The sequence below is a fragment of the Antechinus flavipes genome, chromosome 3, assembly GCF_016432865.1.
Source record: "Antechinus flavipes isolate AdamAnt ecotype Samford, QLD, Australia chromosome 3, AdamAnt_v2, whole genome shotgun sequence".
NCBI lineage: Eukaryota > Metazoa > Chordata > Mammalia > Dasyuromorphia > Dasyuridae > Antechinus > Antechinus flavipes.
In genome coordinates, this window is record NC_067400.1 from 567,139,740 (window position 1) to 567,158,728 (window position 18,989).

The 18,989-nt window shown below is 54.8% G+C and overlaps 1 protein-coding gene across 4 annotated transcripts in view; it reads right to left on the reverse strand.

Annotated features, from left to right (window-relative positions):
- Nucleotides 1-18,989, reverse strand: part of COL16A1 (collagen type XVI alpha 1 chain) — a 76,928-nt gene that overhangs the window by 43,041 nt on the left and 14,898 nt on the right. For 3 of the 4 annotated variants that reach the window (XM_051987778.1, XM_051987777.1, XM_051987775.1), the window contains 25 exons: nucleotides 18,857-18,901; nucleotides 18,724-18,759; nucleotides 18,046-18,108; nucleotides 17,916-17,960; nucleotides 17,635-17,730; nucleotides 17,023-17,061; nucleotides 14,892-14,936; nucleotides 14,741-14,776; nucleotides 14,419-14,529; nucleotides 12,865-12,903; nucleotides 12,433-12,468; nucleotides 8,931-9,032; nucleotides 8,584-8,628; nucleotides 8,421-8,456; nucleotides 7,660-7,704; nucleotides 6,907-7,023; nucleotides 6,675-6,710; nucleotides 6,136-6,243; nucleotides 5,321-5,443; nucleotides 4,304-4,357; nucleotides 4,017-4,058; nucleotides 2,921-2,956; nucleotides 2,787-2,840; nucleotides 1,190-1,258; nucleotides 80-133 (listed from right to left, as the gene is read on the reverse strand). In XM_051987778.1, the coding sequence (XP_051843738.1) occupies nucleotides 80-133; nucleotides 1,190-1,258; nucleotides 2,787-2,840; nucleotides 2,921-2,956; nucleotides 4,017-4,058; nucleotides 4,304-4,357; nucleotides 5,321-5,443; nucleotides 6,136-6,243; nucleotides 6,675-6,710; nucleotides 6,907-7,023; nucleotides 7,660-7,704; nucleotides 8,421-8,456; nucleotides 8,584-8,628; nucleotides 8,931-9,032; nucleotides 12,433-12,468; nucleotides 12,865-12,903; nucleotides 14,419-14,529; nucleotides 14,741-14,776; nucleotides 14,892-14,936; nucleotides 17,023-17,061; nucleotides 17,635-17,730; nucleotides 17,916-17,960; nucleotides 18,046-18,108; nucleotides 18,724-18,759; nucleotides 18,857-18,901 (1,512 nt within the window). The remainder of the gene's footprint in view (nucleotides 1-79; nucleotides 134-1,189; nucleotides 1,259-2,786; nucleotides 2,841-2,920; nucleotides 2,957-4,016; nucleotides 4,059-4,303; nucleotides 4,358-5,320; nucleotides 5,444-6,135; nucleotides 6,244-6,674; nucleotides 6,711-6,906; nucleotides 7,024-7,659; nucleotides 7,705-8,420; nucleotides 8,457-8,583; nucleotides 8,629-8,930; nucleotides 9,033-12,432; nucleotides 12,469-12,864; nucleotides 12,904-14,418; nucleotides 14,530-14,740; nucleotides 14,777-14,891; nucleotides 14,937-17,022; nucleotides 17,062-17,634; nucleotides 17,731-17,915; nucleotides 17,961-18,045; nucleotides 18,109-18,723; nucleotides 18,760-18,856; nucleotides 18,902-18,989) is intronic. The other variant, XM_051987776.1, reaches the window with a different exon arrangement.

Below are 18,989 nucleotides of genomic sequence, written 5' to 3' on the forward strand. Positions count from 1 at the left end.
GGAAACAAGCAGAGCTGGTGAGCGGCCCAGGTGGAGGAAGCAGCCCAGCCCCAGCTCTGACCCTAGGGGAGCTACTCACCGGTGTCCCGCTGGCCCCCGGCAGCCCTGGCTGCCCCTGAGCCCCAACCCGGCCCTGGAGAAGGAAGAAAGGAAGAGGCTGTTGAGGCTGCTTCCGTGATAAAAGGAGAAGGAAAAGTTCTGGATGCACTGGGGTTGGAAAGATCCCCCCCTTTGAGGTGGGTGGGGGGCATGAGAAAGCCGAGATTCAGAGAGTAGGGATGTGCCCGGGTGGGAGTCCCACCAGTCAGGACTAGGCCCCAAGGGCCCTGCCTCCACCTCCTCCCCGGAGGCCTCCCCAAGGCACTTTGCTCCTTCTGGGCCGAGGCTCTCCGAGGCTTCAGTCACACACAGTGCAATGTAGTACAGAGAGAGCTGGTCCTGGCACCAGGAAGGCTTGGGTGCGAATGCTGCTTCAGGCACTCATTGCCTTACTGTCTCTTTTGCCTCATTTATAAAATAAACCTGAGACCAGATGGCCTCCAAGGCCCTTTTGCAGTCGGAATCTATGATCCTATAGACACTTAATAAGCACCTCCTGTGTGCCGGCTCTGGAGGCCCAGGGTCTTGGGGACAAGTACACACAGAATACGGTGACTATAGGGGAGGTCAGGAAAGGCTGAACCAAGCCCTGAGAGAACCCGAGGCCTTGGGGCAGCAGGAAAGCCGGGGGAGGCAGGGGAGGCCCTAGGCTCTCAGAAGCATCCTTTTGTTTTCTTGTTCCTCCTTCATTCTCCAAGAGGGCTGATGACCTCACCAGGGCTGAGAGAGATCTCAAGGGCTAGCCCAGCATCCTCCTTTGCACAGAAGAGGCCCAGGAGGGTCAGACGGCCTCACATTTGTCATCTGTCTTCTCCACCCGCTCACCTCCTGCTGGGACTCCAGCTGAGTCCCCCTGACCCGTCTCTATCCCCCATTCTGATGCCTCGGTGGTCGGGCTGAAGCCCCTGCCCAGCAGCGTCTCTGCCCGCAGACCCCAGTTCCCTCTGCCTCTCTTTGGGGGGCAGGAGACCAGGGGCTGCTGCAGGTGTTAGCCCAGCACGCCGCCCCTCAGGCTTTAGGGCTTTGATGGGTCCCACGACCAGGGGTCCCTCCCAACCCGCTGCAGGACAGCCTGACACTGTGCTCTTACCGGGGGGCCAGTGACACTGAGGCCTGCGGGGCCTGGGGGTCCCACATCACCTTTCATCCCAGCAGAACCCTAGAGGAAAGGAGGAAAAAAGGTTCAAGTTCAGGGGACAACCCTGCAGTCTCCAAGGGCGGCCCTTAAGTGCTCCTAAGGACAGCTTCTGTGGCCACTGGAGGCAGACTGCGCAGCCCAGGCAGGGAGAACTCGCCAAGCTCTGGGTTCGGGTCCTGCCCCCACACTGATCTCTCAGCATCCAGAAAAGGGCCATCTGACCTTTCCCTGACCCTCAAAGGTGACCCTGAGGAGGCAGCCATGACCCGGGAGGTGGCCCTCCACCTGCCAGCAGTGCGTCCTCAGACTGATGCTGGGAGCCTGAGCCTGGGGCTGGGGCTTGGAGCCAGATAGGGAGGGGTTCACGATCACTCCCAAGGGAGGCCAGCCCTCCCTCTCTCCCTCCCTCCTTCCCTCCCTCCCTTTTTCCTTCCTTCCTTCCTTCCTTCCTTCCCTTCCTTCCTTCCTTCCTTCCTTCCTTCCTTCCTTCCTTCCTTCCTTCCTTCCTTCCTTCCTTCCTTCCTTCCTTCCCTCCTTCCTTCCTTCCTTCCTTTCTTCCTTCCTTCCTTCCTTCCTTCCTTCTCTCCCTCCCTCCCTTCCTTCCTTCCTTCCTTTTTTATAGGGGAGGGCCAAATCACAATCTGTTCCCACATCATTAAAGCAGCCTAAGTGGGAAGCAGCCGACAGGCGCGTAGCCCTGGACGCTGTCCCCCCAGGCGTCTGCCCCTCTCCGGGAGCCCTGGGCTCCCTCCCCTTCTGCCCGGGCTGCGGCTGTCAGAGCCCTGCACCAGTGACTGCCCCCGGGAGAATTTCCTAGCAGGGACCCAGCCCGCAGCCACCAGGGCTTCATCCGTTGAGGATTGTCCGCGGGTCTCCCCCTCCTCCCACACGACTGCACCCTCCCTGCCCCGGCCCCAGGGGCCGTTCCCCTGCTGAGCCTCTTGCACAGATCACCCGGGTGAAGGCGGCCCTGAGCCTGGGGGGCGGCTGAGGGTCTGAGCTCTTCTCTAACCGGGGCTCCCAGTGCGAGCTGCTCCATGCAGAGAGCAGGAGGGCTCCGCAGCAGAGCCGCTACTGTGATTAACAATGAGTCCCGAGTGGCAGACCTTTCGTTATCAGGTTAACGCCATTATTATTAATATCGGCCTAGACCCTGTGTGCCTGTCAGTGGGCCGCCCATCCCTGGTCCCGCATCTTGCCCGGGAGCCGGAGAGAGGGGCAGGGATGTGTCTAGAGGGGGCAGCTCGGGGCCCTGACGTCTTCGCTCCAAGGTCTGCCCACGGCCCACGGTGCCGGGCTGCCTGTTACACGTTTAGAAAAGCCTCCCCTTAAACGACGTGGAGTCAGCAAGGACGGGCATTATTGCCCCAAGGAACCGCTTGCCACAATCACATGGCTGCGAGGGGACACAGGGCCCCTCAGAGCACGAGGGGGTCTTAGCCCCCCTACTCATTTTACAGAGGAAGAAACTGAGCCACCAGAGTGGAAGCGCCTCCCGGGAGCCTCCCGGCCAGCGAGGAGGCGCCCCGAGCGTTGGCCCGCGGCTCACCTTGGCGCCTTTCTCTCCAGCGTAGCCGGGTGGGCCCCGAGGTCCTGGAGGTCCCTGCGGAAACAGAGAGTCACGCGGCGCCTCGGAAAGGGGCCCTCCCCTGCCTCCCGTCCAAGGCCCCGGGACAGACGTACCATGGTGCCCGGCAAACCCTGATCACCAGCCTCTCCCTGTGGACCAGAGAGCAGAGATTACTACCCGGAAGGGCCCCAGACCACCCGCCTGGTGCACTAGGGCTGAGAGGAGCCCTAGCCGGGCCAGAGAATCCGAGCTGGGAGGGACCTCAGAGGCCATGGAGCCCAAGCCGCTCCGCGTTCCGGGTGACCTGCCCAGTTCGCTCAGGTGCCACATGGCTCACAGAGGCTGCCGTTTGTCCGTCCTCCTGGAAGCCAGGCAGGGGACGCTCATGCAAGTGAGCCGGGATCCCGGTGCCGAAGGATTGGGCAAGGTCCCCTGCCTCACTTTCCCTCCAGAGCCAGGGGGGGGCCAGATTTGGATCAGGACGACTGGAGATGGCCCTGGATGTCCTGGGAGCCCGCGGCCTTTTTAAGCTAAGCTCTTCCACAGGGCTCAGTTTGACTGAGGCCGGCCCCATTCAGTGATCAAGGCTAGGGAGCAACTGAGGCAAAAAATATCAACTTTTACCTAGTCCAAAAAAGGGAAAATCTAAGAAAACAAATGAGTGAATCTGGGAGGGGAAGATCCTCAGAGTTTCTGACCAAAGCAGTAAGGACCGCTACGTACATCCAATCTGAGTCCATCAGGACCCTAACAATGACCAAACAAGGCTTGGCCCAGGACCCGCTGTTGGCCAATTAGGATTAGATTGATTTTGGCTTAAAGTCTGATTTGTAAGAAAGAAATCTAGATGAAAACCCCAAGATATCTGGGGAGGCCTTGGAGGTGCAAGAAGAAAAGAAATGCTTTTAAAAGCATCTGTAGGTGATGGGATTGGAACCCAAGCTTTTGACCCTAAATCCAGGCAATCCTTCTTTTGTATTAAAGCTGCCATTGAAGCTAGCACCCCCCCTAACTTTAATTCAAAAGGACTCCCAGAGGCCCGAGAGGGCAAAGACACCCAGCAATGCAGAGCCCAGTGTGGAAGTCCCAGAGTTCTGCCCATGAGAAGCCATGGGGGCAGGCTTCTGTCTGGGACTCTGGTGGGGGGTGGGGGGGACCAACGGCTGGGGGTCCGGCAGGAAGTGCAGCGGAGTGGGAGGAGGAACTCACCGGAGGACCCTGGACCGACAGCCCTGGAGGCCCTGGATCGCCCTGAAGAGAAGGACAGAAGAGACTGTGGTCTGGGATGCTCCTCCTGCCCCCCTCCCATCCTTCTCTCCCTGGACCTCCTCTCCTTTTGATCTTCTTCCCCAGCTCTCATCCCACCAGTTCTCCATATTCTCCAACCTCCATCCAGCCTCTTCCCAGGCTGCTCTCCTCAGCCCCCTCATCTCATCCAGGGGCTTTTTCCTCCTTACTCCCCCTCTTTGCCCCATCGATCCCTGGTCCCCAATTACCTGCAAACCTTTGAGCCCAGGGGGACCTTGCACACCAGGCAGGCCAGGCTGTCCCTGAAAGACACACGGAGGGGCCCGTCAGCCCGGGAGGACACCAGAAGCCAGCTAGCACGACCCACGTAAGAACAATACACCCGTAAGCGGCCCCGACTGACGGCCTCCAGAGGTGCAGAGTCCGCAGGTCACACAGCTCGCGTGTGCCGGGCGCAGAGCCCGGGCTCTCTGCTCTGGCCTTGGGTCTCATCCATCACTAATGGCTAATGAGGAAACATTATAAAATGCTGTCCTCCAAGCCCGGGAGACAGAGCAAGGGCGATCAAGCTGGCCTAGGAAGGACCCATTGCACACAGGGGCAAGTGTCAGGAAGCTCCGTCTGCCCCCGGCTCCCCTGCCCTTGGTCACACCTTCTAGGGCTGCCCGTGTCTGATCTGGCAAACAGGCTCCCCCAGCTCCTCCCCTCTCTAGCTAAAGATGCTCAGTCCCTTCCACCAGTCCTTCCTCGGGCCCTCCTCAGGGCCTGTGTTCCCACGCTGGAAGGACGCTCTCTAGACTGAAAACATCCTCCCTGGAAAGGGCCAGGAACGGAAATCAGGGCTCTACAGCGTGGTCTGCGTGTGGCCACTGCCGCCCTCGCTCTGGACGCGCTTCATGTGACGCGGTTTGCTGGGTCGTGCTTTCGGTGCCCTCGGTGCCCTCGGGCTCCCAGAGCTTTCTCAGAGACCCGCCTCCTCCCATCCTGAACTTGTGAAGCCCAAGAATGGGCCTTTACATTCAGCCCTGGTGTGCTGCTTCTTATCCAATTAGCTGCCGATCGTAATCGCACTCGCTCGGATCTTCCAGCATTGCTCCCCATCATCGCCGTTCGCATTAGCGTCCCCTCCTAGAGCTGCGCAGGCTCGGGTTGGTTTTACAGATGGATTTAAATGAGTGATGGGCAAAAGCCACAAAAAGCCCGGGGCCAGGCCCAGAAGGCACGGGATGCTGCGGGCAAGGGGCCGACGGGGCAGGGGGACTCACCGGTTTGCCAGGACGGCCCACGCCCTCCGGGCCCTGGTCTCCCTTGGGCCCCGGTCTCCCAGGAATCCCAGCGACATCTGCAAACTCTCCCTGCAGCGTGGGGCAGGCGACACAGGCGTCTCCCTGGGCAGAGGGGTAGGCGGGTGAAGGGCATCCGGGCAGGGGCCCATCCCGGCTCTGAGGCCAGGCCCTCGTGCCAGGGACCAGTTAGGCCCGGGAGGCCACAGTGGTCTTCCCACCCTCGAGAGGGAGGTATCATTGAAAGGTGCCGAGGAGCCCCGGGCCCAGGAAAGCTAGGTGACAGGGCCAGTGAGCGCTCCCCCTTCTCTCTTCATAACCCCCTCCTCACGAGCATCCACCTGTCCCCCAGGGCCCAGCCCGGCTCCCGCACTCGGCGGCTTCCTAAGCCTTCTCCCCGGCACCCTTGGTTTGCAGACAGGGAAGCTGAAGCCTGGGGGTGGGGAGACAGCGGCCTGGCTGGGAGCTGTCAGAGCCAGGACTCCTGCCCGCTCCCTCTTGGCTCCATGGTGCCCACCTCCCAGTGCTAGTTCTGGCAGCTCTCCAAGAGCAAAGCCCAGGGCCCGTGGCAGCCTGCTTCCTTGAGCCTCTGTCTCATTTCATTGACTTCCTGATTTTGTTTAGGCCCTGAGCTCTCTCAGGGGCCCTCCTTATAGAATAACTGCCATGACTGAGGGTGACTGGCACCCGGACCCAACACCCCCAGGGAGGCAGCGGGCACCCTGCGCAGCGCCCCCCGGCAGGGCCAGGCTTTCCCTGGGCCACCGGGAGAGGAAGGGTTGGTGTCCGACACTTACTTTTTCTCCTTTCGGCCCTGGGCGACCCCTGATCCCCGGTTGTCCGGACAGCCCTGGCTGTCCCTCGGTGCCCGGCTTCCCGGGGTCTCCTGGATTCCCTGCGTCACCCTGTATGGGGTGGAGGGGGTGAGCAGGGAAGGCAGCCATGTGGGACCTGAGAGCGTATCTGAGGAACAATGGAGCAGGAACTTCTCCAGGTGAGAATGGGGGTGAACGTAGCACCTTCAGGGGCCAAGATAGGGAGGGCCTGGGGGGGTGGGGGGTTTGCAGGAACCAGACTTCCTGATCATCAGATTTAGAGCTACAAGGACCTTTGAGTGAGCGAGCTTTCTTCATGTTGCAGATAAGGAAACTGAAGTCCAGACTGGGGAAGAGGCGCCCCTCAAAGCATAAGTAGTAAGTATCAGAGCCAAGATTTGCATCCACACCCCCTGACTCCCGGTCCAGTTCCCTTTCTTCCACCATCTCTGTCCCACCAGAAACGCTTTCCCTTCCCTTCCCTGCCACCAAGACTCCCACAAACCCCAACCTTCTCTCACCTTTTGTCCCTTCAATCCAGGTTCCCCTGTTTTACCCTAAAAAAGAAAAGGAGCCCAGGAAAGGGCTTCATGTCAGTCCTCCCCTGGGCCCTCCAAGCCCCAGGGTGGAGGGGAGGGTCTGGCTGGGTTACTATCCCCTGGCATCTCGAAGTTCCAAATCCTTTGGAACACTGATGGGGGTGCCATCCGTGGCCCAGTTCTCTTCCTCCAGGGACAAAGGGGACGGACTTACCGGCTTTCCGGGCTGGCCACTCCCAGGTTGGCCTGGTTCCCCTTTCTCACCGGGAGGTCCAGGAAGAGCCCTACCAGAAGGCTCGGATGTGGAAGGGCACTGCTCACACGGCTCCCCCTGGCAGCGCGGGCACAGAGATTTGTGGGCATTGGGAAAGTCTCCTCCCCAGGCCCAGTCCAGCCCAATCCCACTTCCCAGCGCCTCCCAACTTTGGCATCGACTGGACAGATGCTCTTGACAAGCCAGTTTCTCCAGGATTTGGAGTCTGGAATTGGGAAATACTATAGTAATGCCATGTAATTTACATAGAACTTTAAACTCTACAATGTATGTGAGTGTGCGTGTCTGTGTAATCCCAACTAAGCCCCACAGCTAGGCTATCTGTAGAGTAAGACCCCCAGCTATTATCATTTCATTTTACATGGAGGGAAAGGAGTTGAGAAGCTAAGTAAGCTGAGCCTCAGAGTCAGGACTTTCTGACCCCAAGGCAGCCCTAGAGCCTCTCCAGCAGACTGTCTCACATTGGCTGACTACTGGAAAAATCCTGGGAGGGGGTCAGAGAATAGAGTACCAGAAAGGACCAAACCTCTGGTGCCACAGATGAGGAAAGGAGAAGGGGACTGGCCAAAGTTACACAGATAACCGCCCTCCCCCTTCCCTACCCTGCTCCCCAACTCTTGTCACCCATACATCTACATGACATGAACTGGCCTCCAGCCCCCTCCTTCCCTCATCACTAACTTCCAGTCTCACCTTCTCCCCTTTAATGCCAGCAGGTCCCATGGCCCCGGGGGTCCCCTGTGAGGAGAGAGAGAGAAAGGAGGGAGGGAGGGAGGGAGGGAAGGAGAGAGAGAGAGAGAGAGAGAGAGAGAGAGAGAGAGAGAGAGAGAGAGAGAGAGAGAGAGAAAGAGAGAGAGAAGAGAGAAAGAGAGAGAGAGAAGAGAAGAGAGAGAAGAGAAGAGAGAGAGAGAAGAGAGAGAGAAGAGAGAGAGAAAGAGAGAGAAGAGAGAAAGAGAGAGAGAGAAGAGAGAAAGAGAGAGAGAAGAGAGAGAAGAGAGAAAGAGAGAGAAGAGAAAAGAGAGAGAGAGAAGAGAGAGAGAAAGAGAGAGAAGAGAGAAAGAGAGAGAAGAGAGAGGAGAAAGAGAGAGAGAGAGAAAGAGAGAGAAAGAGAGAGAAGAGAGAAAGAGAGAGAGAGAAGAGAGAAAGAGAGAGAGAAGAGAGAGAGAAAGAGAGAAGAGAGAAAGAGAGAGAGAGAGAAGAGAAAAGAGAGAGAGAAAGAGAGAGAGAGAAGAGAGAGAGAAAGAGAGAGAGAAAGAGAGAGAGAGAGAGAAGAGAGAAAGACTATGAGAGGGGTTCCAACAGGGATCCCAATTCCTGTGATCTACCACAGTGTTGTCCATTCCACCCTCTCCCTCCGCCCCTTTGCCTTCTCCCTCCTGCATCTTCCCTGTCCCCTACCCCAGGAGAAGGCAGCCGGTTTTAGACTCCCTCCCACTGCCAACCCACCCACTCACCGGTTGGCCAACTGGCCCCATCTCACCAAAGTTACCCTGGGAAGGAAAGCAGAGTGAAAATGAGGCTGGGCCGAGGCTCCTGCGCTCCCCAGTGCTATCCCCTGGGGCCGCCATCTTCAGCTCTCCCAGCGTCCCAAGTCTCTGCCCACTCCTCGGCACTCACCTTCTCTCCCTTCATCCCTGTTGGCCCGGGTGCCCCAGCTTTCCCCTGAGAATGTGAGGTGAGGAATGATCAGCCTCCTCTGCCTGAGGAGAACCCCACCCCACCCCCGCCCCGGGGGCCGGGCCTGGGCAGCTGCCCCCACTCCCCGGGGAAGATGGGTCTGCTATGAGAAAACTGAGCCCCAGCTGGGGACCCTCAGGCAGGGCCACACATGGGCCTGAGGCCCAACCCCGAGGTGTGGCCTCCCCCCACTGGCTGAGGGAAGGCTCTAAGGTTGAGGGATTCGGGGTCGCCCAGATGCCCAGCCCAAGGCTTTGGGATGAATGGGGAATGCCACGGTCACTCACCGGAAGGCCAGGCAGTCCAAAGCCTGGGAAGGCCACGTCTCCTTTGGGCCCCACTAAGTTCTGAGCACCTACCCCTGGGCTGCAGGGCAAACATGGCTCCCCCTGGGGAAAACGCCCAAGGGAAGAGCCGGTCACCACCCTCCCAGAGCCTTCCCAGGGCCCTGCCCCTTCCTTAAGCCATCATCCTTGCAAGAATCCCAGGACCTCAGAGCTGATGGGGACACCAGGGAGCACCTAGGAATCCCCACATCATCTTTCCAACACGAGGGCATCCAATCTCCCTTTAAAGACCTGTGATGGGCATCTCCCAGCCTCCAGGGGCTCCTCCTTTTGGAGAGTTCTGATTGATAGGAAGATCTTTCTTACATCAAGCCTTTCTGATTTCTACCTTGTCTTCCCAGTTCTGCCCTCTGGAACTGTGATAAATCTATTTTCTCACCCTTATAGTAGCCTTCAGATATTAAAAGACAACAACAATGTCCCCTAAAATCTCCCTTTTTCTAAACTAGATCACCCACTTTCTCTGACTGATTTGTATAGGGCTTGGGATTCATTGCCCATTTCATGCCCCACACCTGGCCACCAAACACAGGGCGAGGTGCAACTCATTCCCGTCCTTCCCATGAGCCTCTAATTTAAATTAAGACTGTGTTAACCTTCTTTTGATTGCTTTGTCTCATTCCTGACTCACCTGGTGCTCACAGCAGCCTACATCTTCTGCACAGAAATTATTTTCTAGTCAGGCCTCCCTTATCTCATACCAGTGAATTGATTTTTTTTAATGTAAGTACAGTCTTTACATTTATCCTGATTAAATTCCTTATTATTAGATTTGGCTTTTTGTTCTGGCTCATCCAAATCCTTCCAGACTCTGAATGACCACTTGCCATCTTAGTTGCTCCTCCCAGCATTCTGATATTTGTAAACATGGTCCGTATTGCATCTAGACCCTGATCTAAGTCATTCAAAAAATTAAGCAGAACAGGGCCAAAGGCCAGAGGGGGAGAGAAGGGAGTGAGCATTTAATAAGCACTTATTGTGTGCCAGACACTGTATTCAGCACTTTACAAATGTAATCTCCATGGGGCACTCCAGTAGAGACCATTTCTTCCTGCCACTGTCAGGCTTTACAAAGTATCATCTAGATTCATGGCTTCTGCCCTCCATCATTCAATTCCCCCCAATATTCAGCTTCTGTGCCCCCACTACTCCCATTTCTAAACTCATCGGTGACTTCCTACTAACTCAATCCATTAACCTTTTTCTCAATCTTCATTCTCCCTGACCTTTCTGAAGCAGCTCATATTCCCGATTATTCCTTCCTTTTTGATATTCGTTCCTCCTCTGACTTCTACGACATTGATCTCACCGGTTCTCCTGCTTCATCTTCCCTCAAAGCTCTGATCTAGGCCCTCTTCTTTCTTCGCTCTCTCCCCTGCCGGTCTTATCCACTCCCATTGCTTCAATGAGCACTTCTATGCAGAATGCTTCCCAATTTATCTCCCTGGCTCCAGCCCATTTCTCATCTCTAAATACCTACAGGATAGCTCTATTCGGTGTCCCACTGGCACCCCAAACTCAGCAAATCTAAAACAGAACATGTCACCTTTCCTCTGAAAGCTGTCCCCTATCCCGAGCTTCCTTATGAAAGTGCTTTGTTATTGTTGTTCAATCAGTTTTCAGTCATGTCTCCTTGTGGCCCTATTTAGGAAGTTTTCTTGGCAGAAATATTGGACTGGTTCGCCATTTCCTTCTCCAGCTTATTTCACAGATGAGGAAACTGAGGCAAACAGGGTGAAGTGATTTGCCCGGGATTACCCAGCTCGATCTGAAGCCAGGATGAGGAAACTTCACAACTGCTGGTCTGGTGCTCTATCCACTGCACTACCTAACTGCCCTATTTATGCACATTGCCCTTCCCAGCCTTCCAATAAACCAGACCTGTCAATCCCCCCCAACATCCAACCAGTTGCCAAGGCCTCTTGATACTATCACCACAGTATTTCTCCCAGCTGTCCTCTTCTGGCCACACACAAAGCCTCTGACTACCATTATTCCTTCCCCCCTGGATGACCCCAGTAGCCTCCCACCTGGCCTTCCTGCCAGCATCTCTAATGCATTCTGCACATGGGACTCAAGTCAGCTTCCCAAGGCTCTGCCCTGGCCATGTCACTCCCATTCAAAACTTTTCAATGTCACATCCTCAGCCCTATCAAACCACTCTTAATTCCCCATTTTGTCCCCGCTGTGACTTTTGTGACTAAAATCAACTGTCCACTAATCAGTGTGCTGATGCTCCCTCCCTTCTTCATAGTCCAATCCAGATACCTCCCCAACTTTGCCCTCTGGACCCCCCACGTGGAAAAAAAGATTTTTCTCTCTCCAGAGAGTTCCCAGAACCCTTTGCTCTTACCAGGGTTCCTCTGCCCTTACCTCCTGCTGCTTTGCGCCACAGTTATTTGTGTACCTGGCATTTTATTGTAAGCATCTTGAATGCAGTAACTATACCATATCTATCTTTCTAATGGAAAATGCTACTGAGGAAATGTGTGATTTCCTTAATTTCAATATGCAAATCCCCTTCAATGACACACTCAGCCACCTAAGCCTTTGGAGACAAGTCCTAGCAATTAGCTGTCTGAGGCTCAGAATCATTAAATCCCAGCTTCTTAAACAGTGGCTCATGACCCCTACATGGAGTTTCATGACTGAATGTGGGGTTTACAAAATTATGATTTATCATCACATCAACGTTTGATTTGTATACCTAGTTTATATACCTTTATACCAGGGGTTGCATAAAACTTTCAGATGAAAAGGGTTGCAAGTGGGGAAAGTTTAAGAAGCCCTGAATTAAATGACTTATTCAAGGTATCCCAATTATAGGCAGAATTTGAATTCAGGTCTTCCTAAGTCTATTACTCTACCCATGGTACCAGCTGGCATACACAAACACTTAATCCAGTTTGGTAAACCTTTCTAAAGCACCTATGATATGCCAATCACAGTGATAGGATAGATGCTGGTCTTGTGATTTTACTGGTATAAAGAATTCAGCCCCTTCCCTGCAAATAAGTGTGAGAAAGTTGCTGAAAGCACAGAGAGGCTGGGGAGTTTTCCCAGGGTCACACAGCTGGTATCAGAGACTAGGTTTGAGCATATCTTCCTGGTTTTGAGGTCAGCTCTCTGCCTGCCCTCAGGTGGCTTACATGCTACAGGTGACTACACAGTAAACATACACAGAGAAAAATGCAAAGAAGCTGGGAATGGGGGGGCATAGGAGCAACAAGGAGGGTGGGGATGGGGGGGTCTCATGGAGAAGGAGGTAGCATGCTCTAAGGCAGAGGGGGAGCAGCAGGGCGCCCGTAGGATGCGGTGGAGAAGCCGGGCTGCAGTCAGATGGGGATGGGCTTTCTACCAGGCACTAATTTTAGGGGGGGATGTCCCATGCAGAGACCTTGTGTCCTCGTGGTGATTTAAAAGGGTGGGAACCCCCACTTACCTTTTCACCCTTCATCCCACTGATGCCAGGCTCTCCCTGCCCAGAGACAAAAGAAGCTTGGGTTAGGCAATGGGGCAAGGCTCAGAACCCCCAGATCTCAGCCAGAGGGGGAGGGGCAGGGGAAGGTCTCTGTCAGCACCTCCCTCCATGGCACTGCAATGGGAGTAGGACATCTGGTTCTCCCACTTCGGGAGCTATCAAAGGATACTGGGTCCTCGAGGTCAGCTGGTACAACCCCCTCACTTTTTCACCGGAGGAAACTGACCCCCCCCTAAGTTGAGGGCGGAGGTAGGGGTGGGGGACGGGCGGAGTGATCTGCCTTGAATTTCTCCAGTGACAGTGGCAAGGTAGGATCCGAACCCAGACCCAGACTCCCACACGGAGGGGAAACTAAGGGCCCATCTTGCCTACCCCGGGTCCCCCAATATCTACCCGGTTGCCCTTCCGGCCCATAGCACTGCCCAGGTAATCCTGAAAGAGAGGCCAGGCTGGGGTGAGGGCAGGGTGGCCCAACGGCTTCCCCCTCACCTCCTCACCCCGGACTCTCTGCCTCCCTTCCTCCCAGCCTCGCCCTGCCCCTCTGCCGGGCCTCACTATGAGAGCCGGCTCCACCCCAGCACCGCCGAAGGGCATCTTTGCCGACGGGCTGCAGCCGCCTCCCTGGCACAGGACTGTTGCCACGGAGACGCTGGAGGGCGGGGTGTTGCCATGGCGACTCCAGGAAGGTGGGTGCCAACTCTATGGTTCCCACCCCGGGAGATAGCAGGGACCCGTGGCCCCTCTAGCCCACTCTATACTCTATGGTTTGCCCCTTCTAGGAACCCCACTGTCTGTCTTGCTTTGCTCGTGGGGCGCGATGTGAGGAGGGCATGGCTCCGCCGGCCCGGTCTGTAACCTATGGTTCTGCCCGTGGCGGATGAGGAGATCTGCCTTGCCGGGCCGCCCCAGGGCCACTGTGAATATTGGAGCCCCCGGCTTAGGAAATGGCAAACCCAGCATCTCTGTTAGGAAAACCCCAGAAGTGGGCGGGAGCGCAAGCGAGTGAATGACCACAAATGATCCCAGAGGCTACATTGTAACAGGGCTAAGTCTAAAAGAGAAAAGAATGTTGCCATTTGGAATAATGGGCATGCGAGAGCTCTGCCATTGGAGATGGAGGGTGCAAGGATCCTCACGCCAAAGCAGCGGACTCGGAGAGTGAGAGAACATGACCTTAACACCTCCCACTGGTAGCAACCCTAGAGAATCTGGCTCCGAAGGCTCACACGGAAATCTATGGTGTCGCCCGTGGACAGTGAGAGACCATGGGCCTTTCAAACCCTCCTCCTCAAGAATGATGGGCACCTCCTGCCCTCATGATGCTTTTGTTCAGGGAGACCTGGGCCTCCGCCAAATCCGTGGTCTTGGAGAATGAGAATATGGCTTTTTTTTTTTTAAACCCTAATACATTTTAGGGAATAAATAGGAGTATGTGGTTCTACTAGTTCAAATTTTAATCTATGGTTATATGGAAAGTGAGGGAATATGGAAACCAGCAAACGTGTCCATTGGGAAGGATGGGGGAAGACAGCGCCCAATTTTATGTCATTAAATTATTGTCATATAGGACTAATGGAGCCTCCCAGAACTGTAACCAGGCAGTGCCATCAGAGCTTTGTCCCAGGGGGACAAAATTAAAAGGGAACTAATTCATTATTCTGGGCTACGCTTCTTCCTTTGTCCATTCCCACAGCAGTGATGATGGTGTCCTGGAAAGGGACAAGATAGTGGTGGGGACTGCGGAGGGGTTCCTCACCCTTTGCCAGATTCAGAGCCTCGGGGTGTCTTGAGACCCACCTCTTCCCCCTAGTGGCCACAACTGGGTAAAGCTCATCCTAAAATCCCTTCTGCCAGACTCTTGCCCCAGGCTGAGCTTTCCCAGGCTTCTCTGTGTAACTGGTCACGCCCAGGAGCATCTGTGAGCCGCCACTCTGGCCCACAACCCACCTTCAGCAGACCGGGTTCTCCCGGCTCCCCCTTTGGTCCCGGTTTTCCTGGCAGTCCCACGAAGTTCTGGAGTCCCTCTGGCAGAGTAGGACACACCTCACAGGGGTCACCCTGAGGGAGGAAAGTGGGAAGTGAATGCTGGATCCAGCCCAGTCCTAAACCAACCCCATTGAGTTCCCAGAGTCACCAGCCCTGCCCATCCTTCACCAAGCCCCAGCTCAGCCGTTGCCCTGAGGGAGGTGTCAGAACCCAGAAGTCCTGGTTCCTGCAGTGGGCAGACAGAGCCCAAGGGGGACCCTGAGACCTTTCATTCGGACCTCACCTTTTCTCCTTTCAGTCCTGGCGTCCCTGGTCTTCCCTATGGAAAAAAGAGACATCAATGGAGAGGGAGGTGGGTGGAAGAGCCCAAGACCTATAGCAGCTCTGCCCACAAGCCTCCCTATACCTTCTAAACCCTTCCAGGCAATACTTACAGGCTTTCCCCCTGGACCTTCCTTCCCGGGAGATCCAGAGCTTCCCTGCCGAGAGGAACAACCAGAAGCAAAGGGTTAATGGTGTAAGAAAATATAAGAGGAAAGACACAGATTTTCATATCCAACCCTCCCATTATACAGATGGTAAAAACTGAGGTCCATGGAAGGTCAGATCTGGGAACAAAATCCCAGGCCTCCTGATTCCTGGTCAGAGATTCTTTCTCTCTGCTGTACCATATATTTGGCAGGGACCTGAAGCTCATGTTCCAGGGAATCCTCCTTGATGCAGTGACTCCAGGAGGAGTTCAGTTCCTCAGACCCTTCCTTCCTGCTCCCTTACCAAATACCCCTCCCTAAATCCCTGATGCAGCCTAAGGGATATTATATGCTATTAATCATAAAGGACATCATGTATACATACCTACATATCTATCTATTTAATATCTATATTTTCTTATGAAAACAAGGATGACTAAATAGTGCAGTAGATAGAGTGCCAAACCTGGAGTCAGGAGTTTTTTAGTTCAAATTTGGTGTTAGACACATTAACTGTGTGACCTGGGCAAGTCACTTCACCCTGTTTGCCTCAGTTTCCTCCTCTGTAAAATGGGCTCAAGAAGGAAACGGCAAACCACTAGAGTGTCTTTGTCAAGAAAACCCCAAATGGGGTCACAAAGACTCAGACATGGCTCAAAAGACTGAACAATAATCAATATGAACAAGGGTTTCTCTCACCCTTTGAAATGTACACAACTCTTTTATCACAGCAACTCAGGGAGGTTCCAAGTTATAATCCAGCATAGTACCCATTTTACAGATAAGGAAAGGAAAATTTGGTGAGGAAAAGTTTTAGGACCTCTGAATGATGATTCAGAGGATCATCAATTTAGAAATGCCCCTCAAGTTCAAGTCCCCTCACTTTACAGAGGAGGAAATAAATGCAGGAGAGAAGTAACTTTCCTAGCATCACACCACTAACTGAGGCAAGAATTAAAGTCAGTTCTTCCTGCCTCTGAATTCTGGTACTCTAGCCCACGGCTCAGGGCTGCCTCATCTGCAGGACTCAATTCCAGGGCTCCTTCCTCTTCTGTCTGGCTCTTGACAAGCACACTGTACTCCTGTCACATCCTTCCCAGTGTCATCCATTAATTCCTTTCACCAAAATGTATGCTAGTTTCATCCTGTTTCCTTCTATCTATCATATGTTCTCATTTAACTATTCCATCTCCCCCAATCAAATGTAAGCTCCTTGAGGGCAGGGGCTATTTTTGCTTTTCTAAACTCAGTGCTTAGCTCAGGGTTTGGCATTTAGTAAATTGGTGCTGATTGTTCATCCATTGATTGGTTGTTGTGACTTGTGGCCATCCCAGCCCTGAGTCAGAATGGAAAAAAGCAATAGATCTGAAGTCTCTGAGACACACTAGATGTGTGACCTTAATGAAGGCCATTTCTCTTTGGATCTTAGTTTCTGTATCTGTAAAATGGGGAGATGCCCTATTGGCAAAGATGGTGTGGGGTTTCCACGAGGCAATGTTGGTAAAGCTATTCTCTATAACAGCCAGCTCTTATCAAAACAGCATTCGTCATCATCTCTCTAACTCAGATTTTCCTCTGGCCCTTGCTTCCTTCAGCAGGGTCAGTGACTTGGCGGGAATCCCAGAGGTGATCACTCGTCCCAAGGTCAGACCGCCTCTCCATAAGGATGGAAAGATTGAGAAGAAGGAGTCTTCATTATTGCATGTAGCCCTTGGGGTCGGGGCCTAGAATGAGCTGGTTGGACTAAACTGGCCTTTCTTAGGGCCCCAGACCACCCACACCACAACAGTGCCCTGAATACCGGGCGCAGGCTTTGTGACTGTGAGAGGAGCCAGGGACCTGGGAGAGCTGAAAGGCGCCTGGAGCTGGAAGGAGAAGAAAAAGAGAAAAAATCCATTTTCTCCAGCTTATTACAGATTAATCTCCAGACTCCTGAGTCTGAGTCTGGCTGAGGTTTGGCCTCTTTCCTGGGAGGGAGACAGGGAGTGGGGGCAGTGACTGAGAAGCCTGTCTGGGGTTTCCATAAAACCTCTTCAACCCTTTCCCTCCCATCTCTAACTGGGGCTGGCTCAGCCCCGAATCTCCCCGAGTTTACCTTGTCTCCTTTTGGACCTGCTGGGCCACCAGGATCCCCCTGTAGGCAGAGTCAGAAATCAGGCTCAGCAACCTCCCTGCAAAAGCCCTTTCTTTCCCTTCCCTTCATCTGTGGACCCCTCCTCCTGAAGGGGCTGCAGTATCTCCCCCAGACAGGAGGCCTCCTAAGTGCAGAGCTCTGACTCCCACTTAGATTGAGGATCCTGGAGATCGGGGGCATGTCTAACCCTCAGGCCGGGGTCCCTCAGAGCAGAACTGTGTCTGTCCCTTAGAAGGGGGCGGGTCTCTGAGATCAGGGACATATCTAAATTTAGTCTGGAAGTCTCTGAGGGCAGAACTACGTCTCCCCAAATTGAAGGCCCCTGATATCAGAGCCCTACAGACTAGGGATCCCTGAGGGTGGAGCAATGTCTCTCCCTCAGAAATGGGTCTTGGAGATCAGAGGCCTTTCTACCTCTGACTGGGGCTTCCTTGAGGTTCTCTCTGGGTGCCCCAGTCCTTTGTTCTCAGGGTCTCTCTGGATAGGATGATGGAGAGACTAAATGTACAGGCACAATGAGGAGTCCTAACACGGAGTACCCTATGTGTGGGGGTGGTCTTTGAGGGCACTCACAGGTGTTCCTGGCAGCCCAATCCCAGGGGGTCCAGGCAGTCCTGGGGGCCCCGGCTCTCCAGCTAGTCCTTCTGGTCCCACGAAGCCGGGATCACCCTGGACAAATACAAATACAATGATTTAGCATACGCCCATGTTGCTCCAGGCCCTATACCGAGTGCTGGGGACAAAAGTAAAGCACCAAAGCAAACCACGTCCTGACCCCAGGGGGCCTCCACTCTGCTGGACGTGGGGACTCTCGTCACTCCCCCAGGCCACAGAAGAAACCCCGAACCCCTCACCTTTTGCCCTTTGGGGCCGATGACACAGATTTCCCCGGGCCGGCCCTATAGAAACGGGAGACAAGAGTGGGAGTGTGGCTGCGGTCTGGCAGCCCTGGCCTCCCCTGCCCCATGTCCCCAGGAGCCTTACGTCTCGGCCAGGCTTCCCCACTGAGCCCTTGAAGCCGGCGTCTCCCCTCTCTCCTTTCTGGCCCTAGAAAGGAAGACATCATTCTGGCCTGAGAGGTGGACCTGTTTTCACGAAGATTAAAGGAAGTGCCTTTGTGGGCAGAGAGCGGGCCTCGGAGCCAGGAGGTCCGGGCCCTGTTGTGTCTATGGCACAGCTGGCTCGCGTGACCTTGGCTGAGCCCCCCTCCATGGGCAGCTGCCCAGGACCACCTGCTGGCGCTGTAGTGGGAGTCTCCTCACCTGGGAGTTCTATATACCACGAGGTTGAGGCTTACCTCAATGGTAACATACATAAAAAGTGAGCCCAAAAAAGCCTTGTCAACCTCCAGGTGGTACGTGAGGAGCAGCTTTTACTGCAACAGAAGGATCGGGGGAAGGACTGCCATAGAAAGGGGGACATGGGTGACCAGGCCTCCCAAGAGCCTGAAACATGAGGCTTCTGGGACTCAGACCTTCTACCCCCCCCCCGGCTATCATAGCTGGGATCCAGTTCTTGCATTTTACAGATGGGGAAACTGAGGCCCAGGGGAGGGACGGATGCTCGAGGTGGCAGAGAATCAGAGCCAGGATCTTGACCCCCAAAGTCCCTCTGACTCCACTGCATGTCTTCTGTTCCCTAGAAAAGGTGAAGGAAGCTTACCTTCTGCCCGGTCGATCCAGTAATTCCTGCGGGACCCTGGGAGCAGGATTAGAGGAGGAAGGAGGGTGAGCCCCTGGGCCCAGAAATGCCAGCCCCACGCTCCTGCCCATGCCCTCGGAGCTGCCCCACTCACCGAGTCTCCTCGATCTCCCTTTTCACCTTTGGGGCCTTCAGCACACTGGCAGGGAGGGGGAGAAAGAGAGCAGGGGTCAGGGAGGGGAACATCCACTGTCCTTGGGCACGAAGCCCGGATCGCTTCCCCTTTG